Raw genomic sequence first — 25,777 nt, 5'->3', positions numbered from 1 at the left:
CACTGGTGTCCATGGATTACATGAAATCTTTCCACCTTTATCCACCTTTGTCATGGTAGGGAGAACACGTCAAAGTAAGGGTGGGGTCATCTAAGATAGAACAAGGGTTACACCATATTAACCAAGATTGTCCCTCAAGAGTCAACAAAAAGACAAACATTTCTTTATAATTTTTTTCAGTGATATGCATTTATATGCACATTTTGAAGCATAATTCAGAAATATTTCTTAAATACAAATGCTTCTTTTAACAAAGTTACAAATAGGGCAAAGAAATAAAAAGCATACAGGGTGAAAATGTGTCAAACTGGTTGGATTTTAGGTTTAGCAAATCTTCCGCTCAGGTTTTAGTGTCACTGCAGAGTAAAACTCATGAAGCGGACAGACATGAACACATTTTATCGCCCACTTTCGCTGATTTTCTGGAAAGAAACTTCGGCTTTATCTGGGGAATCTTGTTTACAAAACCAAACCAGTTGTTTGAGATTGAAAAAAAAAAAAAGATTCTGCTGGTTTCATTCCAGTTTTTGGTAGATTATGCCAGTTTATGCGTTTTCTGAGGCAAATATAATCAATTCTCATTTGATATCGTCTTATTTAGACAAAAATGCACAAAAGAAATAAAAACTATACACAGCAAGCTTCTCCAAAAAGGCACAATCGGTTTGATTCATATAAAATTTCCTGCATCAGTCTTCAGCAAAGAAATTAATAATAAAATGAAATCATTTTGTGATTGAAGTCGACAGCTCAAAGATAATCATTTGTATACACCATAATAATCAACATTTTACATTTACAACTAAAAAATAATAATAAAAGGTGACTGTTTGAATAGAAAGAGAATTTCTTGTTCACAAAAAAGGTCATATCTTTATATGTAGTTATTTTGATAATTGCAAATACTTTGGTTCAGTTTCTGGATTTTGTTGCTGATTTTGTTATTTTTAAATAAAGAACTATGACCAGAGTTGTTTTATGAACAAATATTGCATTTATATTTGAAGAAAATACTAGACATTTACTTTAAATACACCTTTATAATTGCTAAATGTGCATGAAATTGAAATCTGTGCAGCCAAAGTTAGTTATCAACAGTATTTATTAGAAGTTATATATATTTTTCTTATACTGTAGTAAAAAGGTTGGACCCAATAAAAAAGGGTTTCAACATTTTAACTTTCCCAAAAAGGAAAAAAAAAGAAAGAAATCCAGCACAAAGTGAAAAACGAAACAAAAAATGTCAATAAAAAGGACCTACGGAATAACTTTGATTATAGAAAATATACTTCTGCTACTCTATGAAGTGGTCCCTCCCAGAAACTCAACTGATGCATCAAAAGAATGAAGGTGGAACAATGGGGGAGAGAAACCAGACAGTATTCTTTTGGCTGGATTAAAGAAGAAAAGATTTCGGTGAAGTCATAGCACCTCAGGTTACGTCCTCCAAAGCACTGGATCGGGTCAGTTTCCTTCTTTTTGTTGTTTTTAAAGCAGAAACTAGGTTATTTCAGGGTTTTGGTCTGGGATGGGTTTTGACTCAGTTCTGCAGCACATCGCCTCACTTCCACACACGGCTAACTCCAGCCCCGTTCAGTTCTACTTGCCACAAATCTGTTCTGATCCTTTCAGCTGCCCTCTGCTTTCCTACTTCACTGGTCCTCTGAGTCCTTGCATCCCCGCTTTCACTCCTGCAGTCACCTCACGTGATTAAAGACCACCTTTCAAGGCCCGACAGTGGACGGCGGCGAGCTTAGATGTCTGTTTGTATACAGTGCTTCCTCACTGGGCTCACAGGATGTGCAGAAATGTTTCTGGAAGCTTCCTGGTTGAGTCTCCTCGGCAGTGCCTCCACCGCGCCGTCGACACTCTCCTCGTTGATGTACAGGAAGGTGTTGTTGCTTCCTTCTCTGGGTGAAGAAAGTGGCGATGAAGAAAAGTGCTCTGACGAAAAGCAGCTCCAGTGCGAGTCGGCCACAGACGGGAGGCTGCCGCTCAAGGACGGCGAATCAAACTCGGAAGAGTTGGTGCTGCGCTGTTCCACGTTCTGAGTGTCCATCTCCCCCTGCGATTCGTTCGCTTTTGCCTCCTCTTCTTCGCTGCTGCTCGCCTTCCAAAGCTGACTCTTGGAGGTCTTACCCGCTGACGTGGAAGGCTCCTCAGAGCAAGGCGGTGAGGTGCAGCAGGAGTTGCTGGGCTGAGCGCCGGAGCAGCCAGAGAGACTGCTGGCTCTTTTAACCCCCGCCGTGCTGCTGCTGCTGCAGTTGGCTTCATCCAGGCTGCTGCTGGCGCTGCCGTGCCTCACCTTTCCGTGTTTTGACTCCACGTCTGCCTGCACCTCCAGACTGTTATCTCTGCAAAACCAAAGTTAAACCCAGAATTCAGTCGTCATCACATACTTCAAACAAGAGAAAATAAGTGTGAAAATGTATTGTGTGTGTAGTGAGGAGGTTCACAGCCTTAAATCATGTTTAGTTATTGTTTAAAAAAAATTAAGATGACAACTTTGCAGATTTAGTCTATTAAGGGTTATTTTTAGAACGTAACTGCTGCGATAAACGAGGGAACCCTCAGTAGGATGTTTATCCTGACCTTTCCAGAGGCGTGTAGGCATTGAGGATAGATCCCGCCATGGCTTTTGTGCTGGCGTTGTCGCTTATAGTTCCCAGACTGACGGTTGCCGATTCGCCGCTCAGACTGCAACGCTCCTTCTGGACGTCGGCCTGCACCTCCATCCTGAAAAACAAAACAATAGTTACCGTTTCCTTTTAAAAATGTATTATAGAAATGGCCATGACAAGACCTTCTTCAACTTTCTGAAAGGATTTTTACTTAAAATGTAGAAAAATGTATAACTTAAAGCCAAAGAGTCTGGCTTTGTCAAACATTTTTCAAGCATTTTTGAGACACTTTAGTAGGTTAAATATATCCTTTTTAAATAGTAAAATATAAAATGACATGGAATCACTTTGTAAACACATTTATTTAAAACTACCTGCAAAGAGGCTAATTGGTGTGCAGCTGAAAAAGAACCTGCAGACCTAAAGGAAGTCTGACACCTAATATGATCCAAACAAGGAAGCTGAAAGACGAGTAAACTAAGGATCATTTCTACTACTTTAAAACGGTCATTTGATAGTAACAGAAAGTACCACATTAGTCAAGTCTGAGATTCTAAACCAGGGGTCGGGAACCTTTTTGGCCAAGAGAGCCATAAACGCCACATATTTTTAAATGTAATTTCGAAAGAGCCATACATTAATGTAGCGTCTCTTTCCCACACTGAGGCACGGAGACTTAACCTCTTTTAAAGTTCTTTATTCTGGTTACTGTAGACCGCAACAAACGCTGTACAACTAATTCATCAACTCCTGAATCTCTCCTGCCGAGACGAGAGAGAGCGCTTCTCCGTACTTTATATTCCCCTGCTCCCGCTCCAGCCCATAGCTGAACCCCATTGGTCCAAATTACCTAACAACAGGCTGAGCGACAGAACTGAGAGCCAATCAGATCTCTGCTTGATGCCTTCAATGAACCCCAGAACTTTTAACGCGGCCCGACAGCCAAGTGAAACTCAGTCCGCGACAATATTTTTAAAACTAAATATACAAGTGAATGTGTGCATTTGATTTAATTTCAACATTTTTAAAGTACAATAAGTCTGTGGATTCTTTTTTAATAACATTGTTATGCTGTTGCTAATAAATGATGAGTATTTCTCGTGGTAGTTCTGCTGATGGTCTAGTCTGGTTTACGTGGTGAGTTTCTGCTTCGTTCAGGCGTTGAGACTTTAAACGTGATCTTAGGTCTGAATGTTCTGTAGATGTGAGACAGACTGCTCACATGCAGACGCGGAGCCAAACACACACTCACACACTGCAGTGAGTGACGGGCAGTGGGTTTTACGTATTTACAATCCCTGCGCGATTCACCTGCTGCCTGTCCCCACAACACCTCACCCCCACCCTCTGCTTTCTTCCTCACACATCCCGTCCCCGCAACTGCGCGCTCTTTCTCAGAGACGGGAGGGCGCAGTTTTTGGCACGGCAATTCACAGGTTTCCGGGTGGTACAAACTCTGTGAAATAATAGATAATAGTAAACTGATAGTTTTTTCTCCAAGCACCGCTACTACTGCGCGCCTCTGGCATCGCATCGCGCCCGAAAAGGACTGGTCTAATGAAAAAAAAAGTATAATTAAAGATTTGTCTGCGAGCCACATGTGACCATCAAAAGAGCCATATATGGCTCGCGGGCCATAGGTTCCCGACCCCTGTTCTAAACTATCAGTTAAAACCTGGGAGAGCATTTGAAGAAAACAATTTATAAAGAAAAAATAAGTGTATAATTAGCACAAGCAGGAGCCACTTCTAAGACAAACTATGAAGAAAAAGGTTATGGAAACTGGTTACGATTGTGTATTTACATCCAATTTTTGTTAAAAGCCTAGTTAAAAAAGTGCCACAACCTATTCAAACAAAAAAACATTGACTGTAGATGATTATGTTTGTCAGAATAAACATTCTTGCCCTAATACTTCTTCTTTAACGTGTTCTTACTAATCCCACTTTTTCAGCAGAACAAGTAATTCATACATAAACTGATCAATTTAATGGCTCAAGAAAATGATGTTGTCTCCGAAACGATTGACAGATTTTCCAGTGGTGGGGGTGTGGACTTCTAACAAGCCAACTCCTGCTTAGCAAGAGAGGTTGACATAGAAACGGCGACTTGGACCAAACAATTACTGATTGTTTTTGGTTTCATCATCGCCGCGATCATTTCCCGAAAAAACATGGCGAATAAATGGACTTCATTTGTTTGGAGCCAGAAGTTTTTCCTTTTCTGTGGGGGACGTCACACTCACTCTGTCCAGTTCTATTATACAGTCAATCCAAAAACATAAAGATGAGAAACAGGACTTTATGTTTTGCAATTTTCTTTGAACATTTCAGGCTGTTATTTTCATTCATCTTTTGTGAATTAGGCGAGCTGTCAGGTAATGGAAAGTGTTTTTTGACCAAGACTTCACCAAACCCAAACCCTGATAAGAACTGAAATTCAAGTTTTGTTCCTGATTTCCAGATGAGTTTTTTCAGCCAAGAACCAGAGATGAAAACAAATAGTCTGAGTGAAAAGGTAAGGTCTATGGCTTCCTTTAAGTCACAGTGGTGGCCTACAGCTCATCAACATCAACTTCATTCTGTTACCTGTTGTAGCAGCTGCCAGACAGGCTTCCAGTGATGCTGGTCCCGGCTAGGGCCGTGGTGCTGGCGTTGTCGCTCATGTTGTCCCGCTGAGCGGTGCTCACGCCGCAGCGTTCCATGTGGGTTCCGCTCACACTCAGGCCCGTCAAACCACCAACGCTCGCCGCGTCACCGAGGCTGGGATTGTTGAGCCGAGTCTCAGCCACTGAAGTCGTGTCTGGTAAGGAAAAGCAAGACGGATTTAATTCAAGGTAAAGTCGAACCGACAGAAATGAACAGAGATCCACTTTTAATGGCTTCTTCCAAAAAGAATCACCAACAGGAACTCTGTTTATTTGAAAGAGGCAGACAAATATACTGTAAAAAATAATACAGATAAAAAGAAAATAAAAAGATAAGAGGAAAAAAGATAAAGCAGGTAACAGGAGTCATGTTTCCCTCAACACCGCATTAGCAAACGGAGAATCGTCTGTGTTTCCACAAAGATCAAAGTCTGCAGTCACACATTCTAAGTACACAACTCATTGTTGACACAAGTGGTGAGAGATCCAACCTGTTACAACCTTCATCATCATCTCCCTAAGAAGCAAAGCTAGTCTTGCTTTTTTACGACTTGCACAACCATTTCACACAATGTCGGTGTGTCGACTTTTGCAATACCTTATGGGTAAATAATATTCTAAGGCTTTGGCGGATGCACCTCTGCAGGTGCATAAGCACGCTCCAAGATCACTTTGGCCATATTTGGTCAAATGACTTGAAGTGTGTTTGTAACAGTTGTGGTTGTGTGCAAAAGAACTGCTCCAAATGCTTATGACAGAATGAAATGGAAAGATGAAAATAAAATAAAAAAAAGTGGCACAAAAGGATAAAAGGCTTAACTTGACATACAGGAAGTGTTTGTGTTGTGTCAGTAATGATCTCTTTTTAGTACATTTTTGGTCCTCTTAACCTTTTAACACTGGAGAAGTCGCCAGAAACACCTTAAATGACACATGCTCTTCAACTGTTTACGTTGACCCATACCGATACCGGACAGGTATCGGACCGGGCCGGAGGGTTGGGGATGTGAACGAGCTATGGTACCGGGCCGCACAGAAGGAATAAATAACTTGTATTACTTCCGTTCTATTTATTTCAGAATCTGAAAGATGTTTTATTTTGAAAAATTGCCAGATTCTCTGTTCCATCCGTATTTGTCACTCTTGACGCAGGCCAAGGCGCTATTCTCCGTCACGTGATAGATTACAGCTAAAATAAAACCCAGGATCTAGCACAATGAGTAAAAAACAACCGTCTTTGGAAAGTTTCTTTGCCAAGGGGAAAACGTCCATCCAGGAGACAGAAAAGGAGCCTTCGACTCCCAAAAAAAGAAAGCTACATTGTTGAAGAAGCCCCGGCGTTAAAGGGTCAAGTCTACCAAGTTCTAGGTGTTTTATTTTGGTGGTTCGCTTCCCATTTAGTTTCTCACCTGTTGCTGCGGCGCCACTGCCTATGTTGTCATTTTCATCGTCAAACTCAATCCGTACTCCTTTGCCATTTCCGGCAGAAACGCCGCAGCCGCCGCTCCGGCATAAGGAAATGGGCACCACTCCGTAGACGTACGCAAGCATGATGGGAACACCGATACCTGTGAAACACGGGACACAACAAAGGACATTATATGACCAGAAATTCATTCCTCATCCTCACCGGAAGTTCAAAGTCTGTCACTATTTGCATGTTTCATAATGTATCCTCTGGTAGAGAAAGTCCTCGTACCAACAGTGACTGCAGCAACCACGGGTGACACCAGCACCGACAGCGTCACTCCACCAGCGATCACCAGGTTCCTCTTGTGTTTGTTGATGTCTTTGCCTTCATAGCGATTATGGATCTGGTGACATCGATTGTAGAGCAACATTAATAAGCAGCAAAGACATTTCTACTCAGATAAAAATAGTCTTACTTCTATATACTCTAGTAGAACTGAAAAGTACTTTTCTGAATATTGATTACAGTAAAAGAAAGAAAAATGTATCTAGACTCAAACATGGAATTTATCATTTAAAAATGATCATGTCAGACAAAAATAAGTATCATTTATTGTTCTAAAATTAAATATAAATGATTGTAACTTTGTTTATGGATCTTTTTGCTCTCTTCCTTGAGGAGATAAATTTAAACGAATGTAGTCAAAAGGCAATGAAGTGTATAAAAGTGTATAAATGTATAAAGTATATTACGATTATTGTTAGGAATAAATCTTTTTCCCTAAATGTGAAACGTTAGACTACACTTTGAGACAAAGTGCTAAAAGTTCTAACTAATTCTAATTGCAGTCATTTTAATTAACAATTACAATTAGTTATTTAATAACTAACATTTAATCCTATTTTGTTTACCAGTTCTAAACATAACAAAACTGACAAGTTTAACCTTTGAAATTTTGAATTGTATAACCTAAATATTGTAAACGTTTAAATAATATTGTTTTTATATTTCAGAGTTAAAAACACATATTAAAAAATGTCTTCTTTATATCGAATACATGGACTGTGTTGAAGATCCTAACTTACTGCTGTTTATTGACTGTCTAATGTAAACGCTCACCTTTCGACCCACATACACCGGGATGCCAATGATCATTGCTGGGATGGCGATGCCAGCAATGAGGGCGATACCCACAGGCGCGCCCACCAAGGTGCCAAGCTGCCACAGAATCTTCTTCTTCCTGCTCCACGGCTTCTTTCCCCAGAAGGTGCAGCCTGACGGACTGAGAGGACAAGAGATAACGTGGTCTGGTTAGTTTGTTCAGAATCTGGTTTTACGTCAGAGAAACATCTGTATTTTTGATTTTACATCATAAAGATAGTTTGCTTGGAAAAGGCAAAAAGTGAAAGCCATAGTGTCCGTCACTTTAGCCCTGTGCCGTCTTTGCATCACTGCCAAAATACATTTTAACTTTGATTTACAAGTAAACACAAAAATACCTGTAGCCCTTTAACTAGTAGTACAAATGGTTAAATAATCAAATAAATGATGCATTCTTACCATCAATCATTTAATTGATGGGTTTTATGAATCCCTTTGGCATTTTCCAAGAAAGGATCTGTTTTATTTTTCTATACTCGGTTCTTCTCACCTTAAATAGTGCAGGTCAGAGATCTCCTTCATGCACAGCCAACAAAACTCACAGCCGCAGACGGCGCAGGTCATGTGATTACAGCTTCCATCATTCATCTTGATGATGTAGGCTGAGCAGCGAGGGCACGGTTTGATGTCATCACCTGGCGAGGATCGATAAGGTAGGTGGTTGTGTTAGAAATCGGTAAAAGTCAATTATTTTAATCGCACATTAGGGGTTTACCAATGTTTGCAGTTAAAATAACAAAAGTCCAAAGAACAGGTCAGGTTAGCTTGAAGTGCACTTAAGTTCTCTGCAATACCTGCTGCTCCGCTTTCTTGGCTGTAGCTGAGAGACGAGGACCTGAAAGCCCTCAGCCGGAGGTTCTGGGCTCTCTGCTGACGTGCCGTGTCGCATGTTTGGTTGGGATGCCACAGCTGTTTGCAGTGGTAGCAGAACTCCGTCCCGCAGCCCTTACGCCCACAGGTGATCTTCGGGCAGCTGGCGCAGCCAAAAGCAATGACTGCATAGCTGTGGGAGAGAGAAAAAAAATGCACAGAGAAATAGTGAACAGAAAACCCAATGACTTCAACAAAAAGCCAACAGGGCAGAAACAACAGTAATGTAGAACAAAGCAAATGCCAGCAAACCTTGGATTTTTAACATTTACTTTAAACACAAAAAGAAATATGCAACAGAAAAGTGGAAAAAAAGGGTCAGAGGTAAAGATAAATATCCAACATTTTTGATGGAAGTTAGGCAAATGTAAATTCAGGACCATATAAAACGCTCTGGTTTGTGAGAGAATCTATAAAAAAAGAACATCCTGCATTATATATTTACAGTCACCAAGCACTTCCACTCCTGTCCCACTAAAACAGCTCTGGTGTAAACTATTCTGAATGTCTCTATGTCCATAACATTTGAATAAATCCATATAGATGAGGAAAAGCAAATGGCAAACTCAACGCAAACGCTGAATTTCATTAAAAGATGTTATAAAAAAAGAAGAATCAAGAAACTGCTTTTCAATGCGTTTCAACGCTTCAGTGGGAAGAGCCAGCAGCCTTCATGAAACCCTCCATCTAATCAGCTAAAATACCGTCTGCCAAACCAAACATTTTCTATTTCTAACTCTTTTATTTATTAGATCAGCACGCACTCTCAGAAAAAGAATGAAGCAATCACTTCATTCTGTGATCCTTCCTTGACCAATAACATGACTAATGAGAAAGGTAAGCCACAACCTGTGAAATACAGAGTTGCAACAAGGATGACGTTGGCAGACAACATAGAATAAATATAAAAGAATCCAGATTAGGAGAAGAATACTTTCTGTATTTGGAAAAGGACTACTATATTGCTATGCTGTGTAGTAGATCTTAATGCACTAAGAGAAGACATTAAACTAAATATGTTTCACAAATGTACTGAGCTGTTTCAACACCAAACTCCCTAAAACAAAAAGTCAGTCTGGACCTTTTGCAGTCAGTCTGCCTCTAAGCAGTCTCAACACCACTGAGGTGAACTGATGAAATACTCTGGAAAACTCTGATATTTTAAAAGGACATTTTCATCAAAGGGATACCCACATTCACAGCAAAGTGAAATCTACTGTGGACCAATGTAGGAAACACTAGATTGAGGTCATCCACCCCAACAGTTCTGCCTGCTGTCTGATGGAACTGACCTGCAGAGCCTAATAGCCTTCAAGTCTCATTATACAACCAATAATGAAAGAACATTTTGCAGCGGAGAGCGGCAGCACGCCAAAACTAAAGTATTTGGATGGCGGGGGGAAGAAAGAGCCATTCTCCTAACAGACAAAGGTCAGCAGTGTTGACGCAACAAAGCTTGATGAGAAAATAAAGGGAAAAGCTATCCTGGGATCAGGCTGCAAGCCAAAAGCCACAAAGCAACTGAATGAATATGCATGTATAATGTTCTCCAGAAACTCCAGACCAGCTTGTCAAGTATGCTCACCTCATAGCACCGCGCTACCTGTAAAGCTAGCTGACCAAATAAATGCTACGTGCCTGTGTTCGGCAGCGGAGCCGCCACCAGTGTGTGAATGTGTGTGTGATTGTGTGAATGGGTCTGTGACTGTAAAGTGCTTTGGGCCTTGCAGGTAGAAAAGCGCTATATAAGTATACGCCATTTACCATTTACCAAATTTGCATCCACTGCCTTCATTTTGACAGGTCAAATTTGCTGCTGTCCAAAAATGTCTTCATATACTTCATATGCTTCTGACGCGTGTGGGAGGAGCTACTGTTGAAGTTTTTAGCCGCATTACTACATGGAAGCATTGACTGTATATCTGTACAACTCATTTACAATCCATGGAAGGCACAGATGATGTTAAGAGAGCAGGGTCATTTTTTTTTCTTTCAAAAAGCTCTCCAAAGGCATTGGTAACCATGTCTCCACGTCTGGGAACATGAGATCATTCAGAGACTCCCCCAGTATGAAGAGGTTCAACATGTACTGCAGGAGCTTTGTCTGAATGATCGGCCAGAATGACGGCCGCTTTCAGCGGTACTTCTGTCTCTCTGGGACCCAGTTTGACGACTCACTGTCCAGCATTAGTCCAAGGCAAAAAATAAAATAAAAGGACTTTATCATTCTTGTTTTGATGCAAATAAGATATCACAAAGTTCAGGAGAACGATCAGATTCTGATTGTTAGTTTTAAACTCCGCCCACTGATTACATCATCAATGCATCACTATGCAAAGTCTTCGCTAAAGTTCCGATATTTGAACTGTGGATGCTCAAAACGCGCCGCAGGATTTCTGATCTTCCATCGACTCAACATTGAGAGTGGACACCTCTGACGTGCAAATGGCATTTGGAGGGAACACAGCTTCGTGAGTTCATGGTGGCAGCAGATGGATAGATGCTAATGTGATGTCTTCCTTAAATCCTCACCTACATAGGATATGCCCACTTTCTAAACATTTTTTTAAGCAAATGCTCTACCCCAAGCTCTGTGGCCTTTTGGGTGAGTGTCCACCCTGAGACTGGGAAGTCATGAGTTCAATTCCACAGAAGAGTCATACCAAAGACTCTTAAAAAAATGGGACCCAATGCCTCCCTGCTTGACACTCAGCATTAAGGGGTTGGAATGGGGGGTTAAACCACCAAGTGGTTCTTGAGTGCACTTAATCAAGGGATGGATCAAATATGGAGAACACACCAAGGCAAATAATGCATTTTTACCAGACGTAATCTTTAAAACTTAATCAGACCTCAAACTGGTCACATTTATTGTTAAAACATTAGGCTGGGTTTAAAAACAAAGACCGTCTCGACACACTAAATCTATTCTAGATAGTAGGGGTGGGATTATTTGAGTTTGCTTCTTCCAACTCCTTTTCAAGCAATAAATCAACTTCTACTACACTTAAGTTGATGATCAATGTATTTAATTAAGAAAATGTAACATTTTTGTAATGAGTTTGATAAATATGAGTAAATTCTTTATTGCTTTGACTACAATGCTTGATATAAATCAATAAATCAAATCAAATTATAGATGGGTAAAATATTTGTAGAGAAATACAAATAAATCCACTCCTTTCCAGGAGCTAATATATCCTCTTGACTATCAACAATGCTGAAGAGGACTATTCTAAACCTAAACCTTCACCTAATATGAAGGGGTGGGGCTCAGAGAATTGTAGTTTTTGGTACATTTTTAAAGAATTGACTGGACAAGATTTTTTTTTCTCAGGTAGACAGGAGAATATGTCTTTTTGGTTTTAATTGTTATTGTTATTGTTGTATTTTTATTATAATTGTTATAATTGGTGTCCCTGAGGAAAAAACAACTATTTTTGTGCTATCAGGGTGTGGTGTAGTCGTATCAATTGTATGATCACACTCATCAAATCTTCAGTGGATGAAGACTGAGGGGCGAAATATCATATTTTTATTGCTGCTTTGAGTTATTTTTAACCCAAGCATTGATGTAGAAGCTGCAGTTACTAGGAAATTCAGTTTGAAGTCTCACTAATGACGTCCTTCAGTGAGATATTTTTGGACTTTCTTTTCTGAGAATTAGAACTTTCAGCACATCTCATGGAAATATAAAGATTGATGACATGATAACCTATAAGTAATTGTTTCCTGAGCCTGAAATACTGTGTTGCTAAAATGTTCACATAAACTCGTCAACTCATATCCTTACCCGCAATCCGGGGCAGGACACCAGCGGCAGTCGGGCTCGGCCACCAACCACCTCCTCAGCATGAACTCCTCATACTTTTCCATGAGCGCTCGGTCTCCGAGGATCATCTGGATGTCGTGGGGATTGAAGCGCTCTGAACACTCGGGGCAGCTGATGTTGACCCGTGACTCTGAGATTTCAATGCGCAAATACTGCCGCAGACAGTCTGCGCAGGATCGGTGGTGGCAGGTCATGATGTCCGGGAAGCGCTCGCGTGGCAGACGCAGTAAACACAGAGGGCACTCCATCAGCTCTGGGGAACAGCCTGAGGAGGTTGAGGCTACATCTACTGGAGAATAGGTTGACGTTCTGTCGTGACAAGTCTCCGATTGTGTGCTTTCGATGCTAACGATGCCATCTGCACCACCTCCTGACTGCGACGCCCTCAACTTTCGCCTGGGGTCACGGTCAGGTCGCCGTCTTCTTCCAAAGAGGGAGTGGAGAGACAGACGGCGTTTCTTAGGAGTCTTTCGCACAGAGGGAAGGCTGACAGAGGAGGCAGCAGAGTGAAGGTCCCGCTCTGAGCCTGACCTGCCATAGGGATGCTGATGCAAACTGCTCATGATGCCAGGAGTCCCACTAGAGGATCCCCACATCAGGGGCGAAGATAGGAGGCGTCTACGGGAAAGGGGGTCCAGAGAATGAATAGGGTTGATGGACAGAGCAGGGACTACTAGCTGCTAGGACATAATGACATGAAGTCAGTGAAAAAGATCATCATGAAGTGCTTGAAGAGGATTTGACGAATGACTTTGAGGCTGCTGATGCAGAGGTTCTGATTCAGGAGACAGGCCTGAAATGAAAGAATAAAAATGTCAGTATCCCCCAAACAAAAACTCTCAACAGACATTAACTTTTTTTTTCCATGTTAGCTGCACGCTCTATTTTTGTATTTGTCTTTAGGGACTAATTTCAGAAATTTTCCCTACAGAGCCAAGAGGTTCCTAATTAAAAAAACGCAGCAAATGTGATGGGAGGTTAAAAAGCAAAACAAAAAAAAAATCATTGTGATTACTTTGATCAGTGGCATTTTCTTTTAAATGATTCAAACTGTTGTTAATCAGGAGCCGACATAAAATGCCATTTGAAAAAGAACTTATGTGTGACTAGGGCTGCACGGTATGAGGAAAACTTGCGATATTAGTGATATTGCAATAACGATAACTTGCGGTATATGAAAAAAAAGAAAACAGCCAAAAACATAATTTCCATTTCACTGCAACAGTTTAAAAATTATACTCCAAATGGCCCTCGCTGACATAGGAGACGAACATCTAAGATAAAAGGGCTCAATTTGATTGGTCAACAATGTGAAGGGCTCCATCTGATTGGTCAAATGCATGAATGGATTTATTTGATCCGTTAAATACTTCAAGCTTGCCATAGGATTGTTTTAGCACATTTAAGGAAACTATTTATTGCTATTTTTACCGTCTTTTGCAATATCCGTGTTGCACAGCTTGATGTCGGGATAACGATACATTTGCGATATATTGTGCAGGCCTACAGGTTTATTAGAACATTTTCTGGGTGGGCCACAAGCTCCCTGCTCTGCTTCATTCTGATGCATCCACTTGAAGAAAGACAGACCCATGTATGTCTTTGTTTTCCTCGTCTGATCTGGAATCTGGATCAAAACTGGACAGCTACAATACTGCTCGCCATTTGTGTTGAATCCATAGACTGTAAAAACAATAGACGCATCGAGGTGTGACCATTGAAAATGCATTACACCTCCGGCTGTGGTGAAATAAGGGTAAAAATCCCTCACCATTGCTCCCTGATACGGGCTCCGCCATGTTGAAACTAGTTGACAGTGATTGGTCCAATTCGCTCCGAGTCATCGTGTCTATGGCTAATACAATGACTAAGACCGACTTGATCCAATCACTGTGGACTAGTTTCAACATGGCGGTACCCGTATCAGGGAGCAATGGTACTACCTATTTGGGAACACGAGAAGGGAGAGGTTGAGCGGCCCATTGTTTTTACAGTCAATGGTTGCACCAGTAATGTTATGTTGGGACTGGAAGAGGAGGTAAGGGGAATTGGGGGGCTTGAGAAAACGGTCCTACCCACAACTTAGAGGAGAATTTCTAATGAACTACTGCAGAAACTGAAACAACACGAGTTTTTGGATTTTGACTAAAAACAGCATAATCCTAATTAAATCGGAGGGAGTCTTCTAACATCATTTTGTTGTTCCGAAAGCAAATTGGGGCTTTTTAGCTGCTGAGGCCAAAGCAGCCCTTTGTGTGCTGCTACAAATGCATTCATTCTGTATGCCGAGTCAAGTTCCTGCAGCTTACCAGGTTATCTAGGTCAAACAATACACTAAACCGTGTTTCTACCTAAACTTAACCATGAGTACAGCAAATATTTTAGATGCATAGCTTCTAAGACTGAGGAAAGAGGGGCTACACATCTGACATTACAAAGTGTAATAATGTGTTGACGCCCAAAGGTTTTTCCCAACAGACACTGTAGGGCTGTTACAATCAGCTTGTTTTGTGTGTGTGTAAGAATCAATCATTTTTAGCGAAACTTCCAGCATCATTTATTTTATATTACTAGCTTTGTGACAACTTTTTTTCTTTGTAGAAATTTTACAAATCAAGAATTAACTGAATATCTTCAATAAGATATTCTTTCTCCTTTATCATACTTTGGGTCTGACAAATGACTTTAATTATCTATTTAAAGCCTCACAGAGAAACAGTTAAGCCAAATAAAGACCCATTCATTCAGTCATTCATCTTCTCCGGGGCTGCTGGAGCCTATCCCGGCTACTTATGGGCGAAGGCAGGGGGCCCTCTGGACAGTTCACTCATCTGTTGCAGGGTCACAAAGATGAGTGCACACTCACAATCACATCTATGGACAATTTAGATTAACCAATTAACCTATGAAGCATGTTTTTGGACGGTGGGAGGAAGCCGGAGTCCCCACAGAGAACATGCAAACTCCACACAGAAAGCCCCCCATTGATGTTCCGGTTCAAGTCCCCCAGCCAGGACTTGAACTGGGGGCCTTCTTGCTGTGAGGCAAGAGCGCTAACCAACGCCACTGAGTAGCCAATAAAGACCCACTCCAATGAAAATCGTCTTTTGGGGCTTTTCAAGATGTTCTTCTTATATTTTTCTGATGATGAAGGACATTTAAAAAGAAAATTGATCTTAAAATAGCTTTTCTGAGTATTTTTATTCAAATCATTTTGAATCAGGAGTAGATGGAAAAAATGCAGTAAAAAAAAAGATTGTATTTGTTACGTAGAAAATATGCGCGTCGAGCCACAACTTGATGATCTCCTAATGAACTCCTGCTGCTCTGCAGAAACTTTGTCCCAGAAAACGACGCAGTTTTTTTTAAATTTTTGCTAAATAAATAATTTTTTTTGCATAATATTAATTAAAAGCCCCTTGGGGACTCTTTTACAATCAATGAAAAGATGATCAGAATGGTCTTTTACAAACTGCAACTTCAAACTAGCCATTTCCCCAAAAAAGAAACCCAAAAAGCAGCTGTTGAAGCATCACTCAATGGAATGTGAAAGAGGAGGCAGGGTGGAGTCCATAAAGAAAAGCCCAGAAACATCTGACAAAAGAGTAGCAGGGAGAGCTTCAGGGACACGTTACAAGATTGTGGCATAACCAGTTGTCTTCTCAATCGTAATAATATTGTTGTAGTAGTGGTCCTGTTTTCTAACAAAATGTACTAAAATGATAAAAAGATTAGTAAGAGCTCGTCTAACTTTAAGACTAGTACATGTAAAGAAAAGACTAATTAGAGCCACTTACTGGCTTTATGCTGTAGCAGTGGAAATAAAATCAAAAAACACATTTGCCAAGCAACCAAAATGTCGTAAGGGGAAATTCTTAACAAGCAAGAGAAACTGTTTTAACCACCTTGAAATGACACTCCTGTGATGTAATTATAAACAGGAAAGTCCTGGCTCTGCCGTGTAGAAACTGAGTGAGTGGGACTTTCCATCAGACTGAGGTCAGTGCATGTGTTTGTGCCAGAACACACGTGTGTGTGCGCTTCAGCTCCTTGGCTCAGGGGGATATCACGTGCAAACACAGTTCACACACTGGGATGGCGTCCCAGTTCCTTGACAGGCCTGCGGCACAATCAGTGCTTTCAATCCTCTGTCAGCTGGGTAAGGAAATCCCCAAAAAACTTTGCTCAGTCTATGCATTACCGAATGGAAAATTAGATTCAGACTGAGAGTTTTCTGCTAGGACTGCAAATGTGAGGTCAGATTTGTTCTTTTATTTGTTTTTTTTAGAAAAACTGGAATTTTGTGTTAAAAGTAAAAAGTCAGTACTTCCTAGTGGAAATATTTTGAACATTTACACAATTATAGAATGACTATTATGAAAGCATTTGTGATTCAAAATTAAAAATAAAAGCAAATACCAGAAAAGCTTTTTTAAATTTCCACAACGAAGATGTTTGTTGACTCAAAAATAAAATTAAAATAAAAATCAATCCGCCAAACAGCTTTTTCATTTTCTACTTCAACAATGGCTCATTCGGTCACTTAATTAAAATGATAATGAAAATGGTATTTGACATTTCGTTTTCAAAAAGTTCTTAAGTAAATGTGTAGCAAAATTCAATTAGAAATATTTAATTTGACAATTAAAATGGATTAACAGAAATGCTTTTTCATTATCATCAATTGACTCAAAAATAAAATTAAAAAGAATCAATCCATCAAAATGCTTTTTCATTTTCTTCTTCAACACCGCTTATTCTGTGACATACTTAAAGTGATAAAGCAAAGAGGGGATTGCATTTTCGTTTTCACATCCACCAAAGTTTTGCATCATTAATTTCCCGTCAGCATTTCCAGGGGGCAGACGAACGACGCAGCTTCATTATGAAAATGAAAAAGAATTTCTGGTAATGACTTTTATTTTCAATTATGAGAAACAAATGCTTCCATAGACTACACACGCGATTGCACAAAGGTTAGTGTTGTGGAATAACAAACAAAAACGTTTTTTCTAAAGAGTGAATGAACAGTTTGTCCTGCACAAGAGCTATAATTTCCGCCCCAACTTCAACAATATTTCTCAAAATAATGTTGTGTTTTCAAAACAAATATTATCCATTCTTCACTGAATTTGCCATAATTCAATGACAGCAATTTAAACAAATCAAGCCATGGCATACATTCACTACAATCAAGTCATTGTTTTGTGTTGCAGGATAAGATTCTCTCAAAAACATTAATAAATAGCAAACACAGACATTGATGTTTGGAGATTACAGGAAACCAAGACATTAAGGAGATAAGAATATGTCCCTCTGTGAGCCAATAGACATCAAATATTAAAGAATCTGACAGCACTGATAATATAATTGAGGGAAAATCATTATAAAATGTAAAACCTTTTTGAAATGTGTGAATAAATCTGTTTGGATGCATTTCATTTGGTTCTAGAGCTGGGTTTCACTGCCAAAATTCCAAATTGATTTGATTTTTAACAATTCAATCGTAATTATTTTTCAAATTTCCAGTTAAAACTGAGTTTAAAAAAAAGAATTTATTTTTAATAAATTAACTAAACAAAGTGGAACTTTTATTTCATAAAATCATTATTTCTGAGGTTAAAACTCGCTAAAAGCAGAGTTTGCATCAAAAAGGGAAATCTATTCATTTTCATTTTTTAGTTATTTAAAACCTAGCCCTATAACTAATTTGACATGAGATGAGTAGGATGAATACTTTACTTTACTTTCCCTTTAAGTAGAACAAGAGAATCTGTTCATGCCAAGTGTAGTTTGTTGTTTGAACATGTTTTCTCTCGTTTTCATGATCTAGATTCTTTAAGTACTTACTATGCCAGAACTACATGCCCAACATTTAATTATTTCATATAGAAACATTCGTATAAAATGATAGTACATCTCTGTTTAAATAAAATAAATGTTTACAAGCCCATTTAAGTAAATGACAAGTCATGAACACAGTCTTTGGTTGCCACAAACCCAAAATGTTAATTTGCTGACTGAGTAATTGTTAACGTCAACTGGTCATTTTTAGAAACATATGATAATTAAATTTGCTGTGTAACTAAAAAACACCTCCTGTCTGCTTATTATTTAAAGTCAAGTATTTTATGTGTGTGAAGTTTCAGTTGTGAAAATTCTCTTGTAGATTAACAACATTACCTTAATTATTTCAAAATCTTAACACCAGTATTTGGATTTTGACCCCAATCGTTGCCACAAACCAGCTCTTTGGATTGATTTGCCCCAACAAAAATTCCATTTCCTTTTTATTTATTTTTAAAGTCATTTGGGATAAAGTATGTGAAATAGGCCTGCACAATATACCGCAAATTTATCGTTATCGCAATATCCAGCTCTGCAATATGCATATCGCAAAAGACAGCGAAAATCGCAATAAATCGTAAACCTTAAATGTGTTAAAACAACCTTATGGCAGCTTGAAGCATTTAACAAATCGAATAAATCCTTTTATACATTTGACCAGTCTGATGGACGCCTTAACGTTGTTGACCAATTGGATAGAGGCCTATTATGTTAGATATTTGTCTCCTATGTCGACGAGTGTCATTTGGAGTATAATTTTTAAACTGTTGCAATGAAATGGGAATGATGTTTTTGGGTATTTTGTCATTTGTTTATATACCGCAAATTATACCGTTATCGCAATATTAATCTCTAGTATCGCATATCGCGAGTTTTCCTCATATCGTGCAGCCCTAATGTGAAATGTTGCGATCTAATGTAAAATAATAACAAAAAAATTACCCTGTAAAATAATCTAACAAGCACTGAAAAAGCACTTGAGTACAATGTGTGATTAGGTTTTGTTTTCCACTCAACAACAACAACAATACATTTTGTTTTCAGTCGCCATTAACGAAAGCCAAACTTTTATTCAGACTTTTGGGGTAATCTGGAGATAACTGGAACATTAACAAGCCTTTAGGCTTTACTTCCCTTTTTCAGGAGGGGCATTTGTAAAACAGAGCAAAAACTTAACCTGATGAAACAAAACGCATCATTTCCGCGGCTGAGATGTCAGCAGCAGCTATGAAAAAATGCCATGTCACAATGTCGTCTGCCAATAAATGTGTATTTTTCAGATTATGCAACCACATTAACTATTTTTGAATGCTTTCTGATCCTACATTTGGTTTATCTTTAACTGTCTTTACAAACTCTCTTAACTCCTAATAGATACAATATTTTGAATAATTTAACATTAGAATGAATAATTTTTGGTGTTAAAAATACCTTGCTACATTACTTCTCAGTGCTGGCGGCTAATAATACACAATCCCACTCTTGCTTACAATGAGACTTCCAAGACTGGAAATGATTGGCGAACAGTGTTCCTCACGTACACTAATGTCCGCTCGCATTCCAGAGTGAAGGCCGGCTTCCTGATTGTGACAATGCTTTTAATTGAAAAGGCCTCAGACTACAGTACGCTGCTGATACTGGAAGAAAAGCTACCGTTATTGCATAACCTTTGTTTATACAATGCGCTGAGATATTAACGAAAGCACACACACACACACACACACACAGGGGTACATTCTAGCTGATGACAATAAAAAAAGGCCTTCCAGAACTCATCAGGTGTAAACTTAACCCTATACTCCATTTTTACCATGTGACCGAAACAAACGTATTAAAAAATGAGCGTCTGATATTCAGCAAAGAGTCGGGAAAAGCAAAAGCAGAGGGTAAAGGCCTCCAACGTTCATATCATCACTCACTAAATAGTAAGGCCAATGGGGCAAAGAGCTCTCCACTAAATCTGGGACAGTAAGATGAGGCAAGAGATGAACTGTCAGTGCAGTAAACAAGCGTTTCATCACTGTGCCAAGCCACACTAGTGTGCAATGAGAGATTGTCAGGTCTACTACGGGTAATTATTCAATTTTTACTTAAGCAGTCCATTAAAACAGTTTTTGATAGCAATTTAAATAATGTAATTGTCATGTGTTTTGGATGAATACCTTTTTTCCCAATGAAAAAATGCAAACTGAACTGGGCTCTCAACAATATTCAAATGTAAGTAGTTTACATAGATATTCAAGTTCTAGTTTTGTATATCTAGATAGAGTTTATATTCAGCAATGCGTAAAAGCAGCATTTGAAGATTTGTCCAGAAATAATAACAATAATAATGAATTTTATTTATATGGCGCCTTTCTAGACACCCAAGGTCGCCTTACAGAAATTCTTACAAAGCAAGCCACAGATCTTTTGATACTTTACCTAGGCGTGTAAATAATTTTATGCAAACATTTTGCTCAACCTGGAAAGCAGACTGCAGTTAATTTTTTTAAAAAGTGATAGTTATTGTATGGAACAAACAGCAGGTCACCTTGTAGGACAGCTGTATAAAAGCAAAGTCAAAAGCCAAAGAAGCTACTATTTCAGTTACCTATAGTTTTTTTGCCAAACAAAAACAGTTGGAAATCCTTTTCCCACATGATGGTAGATGCTTCACCACTTAAACCGCCTACATCACGCTATTCCTAAGCCTTTTATAGTAAATATCCATGTGTAGGATAATATATTACCTTTGGAAAAGAAAAGACCTATTCTTTTAATGAAATATTGGATTTTTCCGCAGCTCATATTTCCGCGGTGCCTCAATCTCCGAGGCACCGCCTTTTTGCTCCTTATGGGTACCGCCCATTTCATGACATCATAATAGACGGCACGTCCGTCTTGCCCACGGAAAAAAAAAAAACATCCGAACTTTTGCAAAGACAGATGTGCATTTTGTGCATATAAAAAGGAAGAGTTTGGCCAATCACAACGCAGAATTTTGGCAACACAGACTTTTCCTGGAAGGGGCTGTTCCTCACTGGCCTACATCACGATGCTGGAACCTGATAGTTTTTTTTTCGTGGATTGTGAGGGGCCGGTGCTCAGATAGCCTGTTTTACAGGAATACTCAAAAATACACAAACAGATCAAAATATCGCTTTCTATTTGTGAGGTATGTACATTACAATACACTAAAACCTCAGAAAATTGATTTTGGATGATATAAGACTATTTAAAACTGCTTAGAAAAGTATATTGTTTATTTGTAATAAATAAATAAAGCATAATATTCTGTACTAGGCCTGCACAATAAATTGCAAATTTATCGTTATCGCAATATCAATCTTTGCAATATGCATATCGCAAAAGATGGTGAAAATTACAATAAATGGTTCCCTTAAATCTGCTAAAACAATCCAATGGGAGCTTTTAACGGATAAAATAAAGCCAATTTGACCAATCAGATGGACTTCTTTGATGTTAGATGCCCACCTCCTATGTAGACCAGGGTCATTTGGAGTATAATTTAAGCAATGTTGACTCTTATTTAAATTAAGTTATGTTTGCATTTTTCCTTTGAAAAAAATGCAACCTGGAAATGATGCATTTAGATGTTTTGCTATTTGTCAAGTAATATTGTCATCGCAATATTGATCACTAATATCGCACATCACGGGTTTTCCTCATATCGTGCAGCCCTACTCTGTATATTTCTTTTGTAAAAATGTAGATTGACTCATAAAAACACTTACCGGTATACTAAAAAAAATGTCCGTATAAAAGAAAAAGAATGTAATCCAAAGGTAAAAGCCAAATAACTGACTGGATTAGAGTAAATTAACAATTTCTTTGTTTTATATTAAGTTGTATTCAAACTGAAGATTAATTTTACAAATTTCTTTAGTTTATTATTTTGCTTTAAAATTTCCAAACAAGGCTTAAAAAAAAAAAAGTTTCAGCGTTTTAGTCCTCTCTGAGCAAACAGCTCTCGTCTGATACAATCAAAGGTCCTTTCTAAACAGGTGAATGACTAACTTTATGACGGTGACTCACTGCCTGAAGTCGCCATGTCTGAAGTATAACATACCCGAGTTACTTCTCTAAGGGAGAGTGGCAGCATGTGAGTGGTTGTTTTCAACACTTTTATTAACAAAAAATGGTGCTTTTGTAAATTGATTCTAATGGTTACATTTAATTCCATCAGTGCTAAAGGAAATGAAATTCTGCTCAGAAAAAAATTTGGGGGTCCTAATCATATCAAATCTCCTAATCAATTACACTGTAGTATTCTTCCAGAAAGGTTTTTACCCAGAATAGCAAGGAAACAGCAAAATAAACTGCCCCGAATGTACTAGGAACTCAAACATGGGGTGAAAGAGTGTTTATGTCTGTCTCTTACTTTATTTTTTTTAACCCAGAACTACTCAAGTGAATCAACAGAAAGACATTATTGGAACATTTCTACTAATTAAATGGCAACCATTCAATACATTTTGACAGCATGACAAACAAGAGTACACTGAATACTAAATTGTTTCAACAAGTTAAAAGAATTTATGACTCATCACTTTAAACACCCAATGGCTACTGATTTCAACAGCCATATACAGTACAGATAAGATGTAGGACTAACATACTGGGTTATTCAGTCAAAAATAAATAAATTTACCATTAAATTAATCCCTTTCTTTAAAAAAATCCCTGAACGTTTATCAGCGAGAAGTGACTAAATAACGCCGATCAGAAAAGAGGGAAAGAATGTTGATTTAGAGCCTAACGAGCTAAACCAGGCTAACCTACTAGCTACGACACCGAGATTTGTAGCAGGAAGCTACTAACTTTAATCACCAGAGACTTGCTGCTTCTGACCAGCTATACTAAGATGTTAGCCGAAAAAGAAACTATTATATCCACTGTTATCAAAACAATATTTAGGAGTGGTAAAACTTTATTCGGTGTTACCGAAGAACTGGTTTCAACCCAAAGTGAAGTTAGACGAAAGAAATGTACAGGCTAACAAAGCTAGCTCATGATGAACACCCTCGAAGAGGAAGAAGTTCTGTTCATAACTGTTGTTAGCTAGTGCTGACTTTAGAAAGTCGGTTTCGCGAACACGTACCGTTTTATTTCGCCCCATCTCTTGTTACTTCACAGCAAAAAAATGTATATTATTGTGTCCATCTCACAAAGAAGGTTGGAAAAAAAATATGTAACACAAAACTTCAGCTAAGGTACACTTCCCGACTCCGACTGTTGTCATCAAGCCACCACGTAAGGAAATATACTCAAAACAACACCGACACTTCCGGTTATGAACTTCTCTTTTCAAAACAAAAGCCTTAGCTAGTTTTTTTCCCCCTACGTGCTTAACGATGTACTTGTCTTAATTTAAAGGAATAAAATGTTTTGGATTGTTTATTCAACTTTTGTTTATTTATTCTTCATGTGGTTTTTCGTGTACCAGATTACATATATGTATTTTTTGTAGCATTACTGTTTGTTTTAAGAAAATCATATTTTCAGTCTATTTACATGTATTCTCAAATGTTTTTACTCAAGTGTATCAATTGCTACTGTACGGAGCCCGTGTCCTGACATTCGTAAATTGCAAATAAATGTTCGATATTAACTTTCCCCAGTGAACTAAATAAATAGACTGAAAATTAGTTTATTGTTTGCTTCACTTTGAAATGGCAAATTTCACATTTTTAATACAAGAGGGATGATGCGCAATGACAGGATTTTTTAAAAATAATTATTTCATTATTCTAAATTTATTTATATAATTTCTTTTTTAAAACTTGTCCTGTTCAACAGCTAAACAAACAGATGAAAGCCGAAGGGCTCTTGTGTTGGACATATTTTACTTTTCCAGTAGGGGTTGTGAATCTACGGAAGAGGATAAGGGCCGTGGAGAAAGAAAAAAAAAGGCCATAGAAAATTCTGCCTTTAAACTCAGAATTCTAACTTTGATCTCAGAATTCTGACTTTATTCTCAGAACTCTGAGTTTAAAGTCAGAATTCTGAGATTAAAGTCAGAATTATGAGAATAAAGTCAGAATTCTGACTTTAATCTCAGAATTATAGGAGCCTGTGAGCCACTTCCTTCAGCACAGGCAGTGCAGATTTCGAGGAGCTGCAGGACTCAGGAGTCTATCAAAAATGTCGTCTTTAACCCTCGTACTATCTTAGATGACCCAACGCTTGCATCGACGTGTTCTCCCTACCATGACAAAGGTGGATCAAAGTGGAAAGATTTCATGTAATCCATGGACACCAGTGAAGATCACAAATCATTGAAGAAAAAAGGTTCAGCGCACTGTCTAGTGGGTCTAGATCAGTGTTTTTCAACCTTTTCGTAGCCACGGCACACTTTAACCTTAAAAAAAATCCCGCGGCACACCAGCATCCAAAAATTTAAAAAAAAGGAGAAACTCAGTCTGTATTGATCTACAGCCCCTCCCTCCACAGTCTCACATGCATTTTTGAGATAATTATTGCAGAAAAAGCTGGAAACTGCAGCTGTTTTTTTCTAAAAGATGCAATAAAAGTTAAGTTAGAAGATTTAAAAACAGTTTGAAGTGTGTTCGTTGGTTTCAAGACGTTTAACAACAGATCTCCTTGTGCGCTGTCACTCTCTCAACCCAATGCATCATGGGAGATGTAGTGCATAAAACGGCCGGCGGAGATCGCTTTTCGGAGCTTCATTGATGTGTTCACTTGTTCCACGGTCTGATAACGGACTCTGTGGAAAGCTACACCGCTAAAGACGAGCTTTAGCTGCTATTTTTGTTAGAACTGAGCGACTTTACGAGCTAAATCGGGACAAGGAAGTGAAGACTTTAACCACTTCTGATTGGTCAGACTGATGACATGTGATTAAGCTCCCCAAGAATGATTGGTGGAGACAGTTAAAGGGACGGGACTTTTCCAAAATACAGCCGGAGCTGCAGCTGAGTCGTGGTAACGTCATTCTTATCAAAATGTCTTTAATAAAATAAAATAAACGCAAAGAAAAAGTATTTTAGGATCTTTTATATTCCTAACTACTCAGTGTTTTATCAGGGCCTGTTTGGATGAACAGAGAGCTGAAATCCTGGAGATGGAAAATGTTGTTAAATCAGCTAATGAGGGCAATTTCTCCACGGCACACTTGACCATCTCCCACGGCACACTAGTGTGCCGCGGGACACTGGTTGAAAAACACTGGTCTAGATGACCCAACTCCCAATGTGCCTAGGATAGCACAAGGGTGACGTGACTTTTTGCGTGCTCGAGGCCTACCGGAGGAGGTAATTTTACTTATGGACGAGGAGAAGGTAAGTAAAACAAGACATTGTTTTAAAATGGATGTTGTAAATGAAAGGGCAGCAGGCTATGCTAGCATTTTGCAGCAGCTATCA

The 25,777-nt window shown here is 38.8% G+C and overlaps 1 protein-coding gene across 1 annotated transcript; it reads right to left on the bottom strand.

Moving 5' to 3' along the window:
• Window positions 1–159: 159 nt before the first annotated feature.
• rnf19a (ring finger protein 19A, RBR E3 ubiquitin protein ligase) lies at window positions 160–23,682 on the bottom strand. The gene is made up of 10 exons (XM_023959646.2): window positions 23,494–23,682; window positions 12,504–13,335; window positions 8,635–8,843; window positions 8,331–8,475; window positions 7,799–7,961; window positions 6,968–7,082; window positions 6,678–6,836; window positions 5,210–5,423; window positions 2,593–2,736; window positions 160–2,354 (listed from the first exon to the last, which is right to left on the bottom strand). The coding sequence occupies exons 2-10, from the start codon at window positions 13,136–13,138 to the stop codon at window positions 1,754–1,756; spliced, it is 2,385 nt and encodes a 794-aa protein (XP_023815414.1). The 5' UTR covers window positions 13,139–13,335; window positions 23,494–23,682; the 3' UTR covers window positions 160–1,753.
• Between the last annotated feature and the right edge of the window lie 2,095 nt (window positions 23,683–25,777).

This window comes from Oryzias latipes, chromosome 11 (genome assembly GCF_053564925.1).
Source record: "Oryzias latipes strain Hd-rR chromosome 11, Olatipes_Hd-rR_3.1".
Lineage (NCBI taxonomy): Eukaryota > Metazoa > Chordata > Actinopteri > Beloniformes > Adrianichthyidae > Oryzias > Oryzias latipes.
Note: the sequence above shows the minus strand (reverse complement) of the source record. Positions and strands in the feature narration are given on the sequence as shown.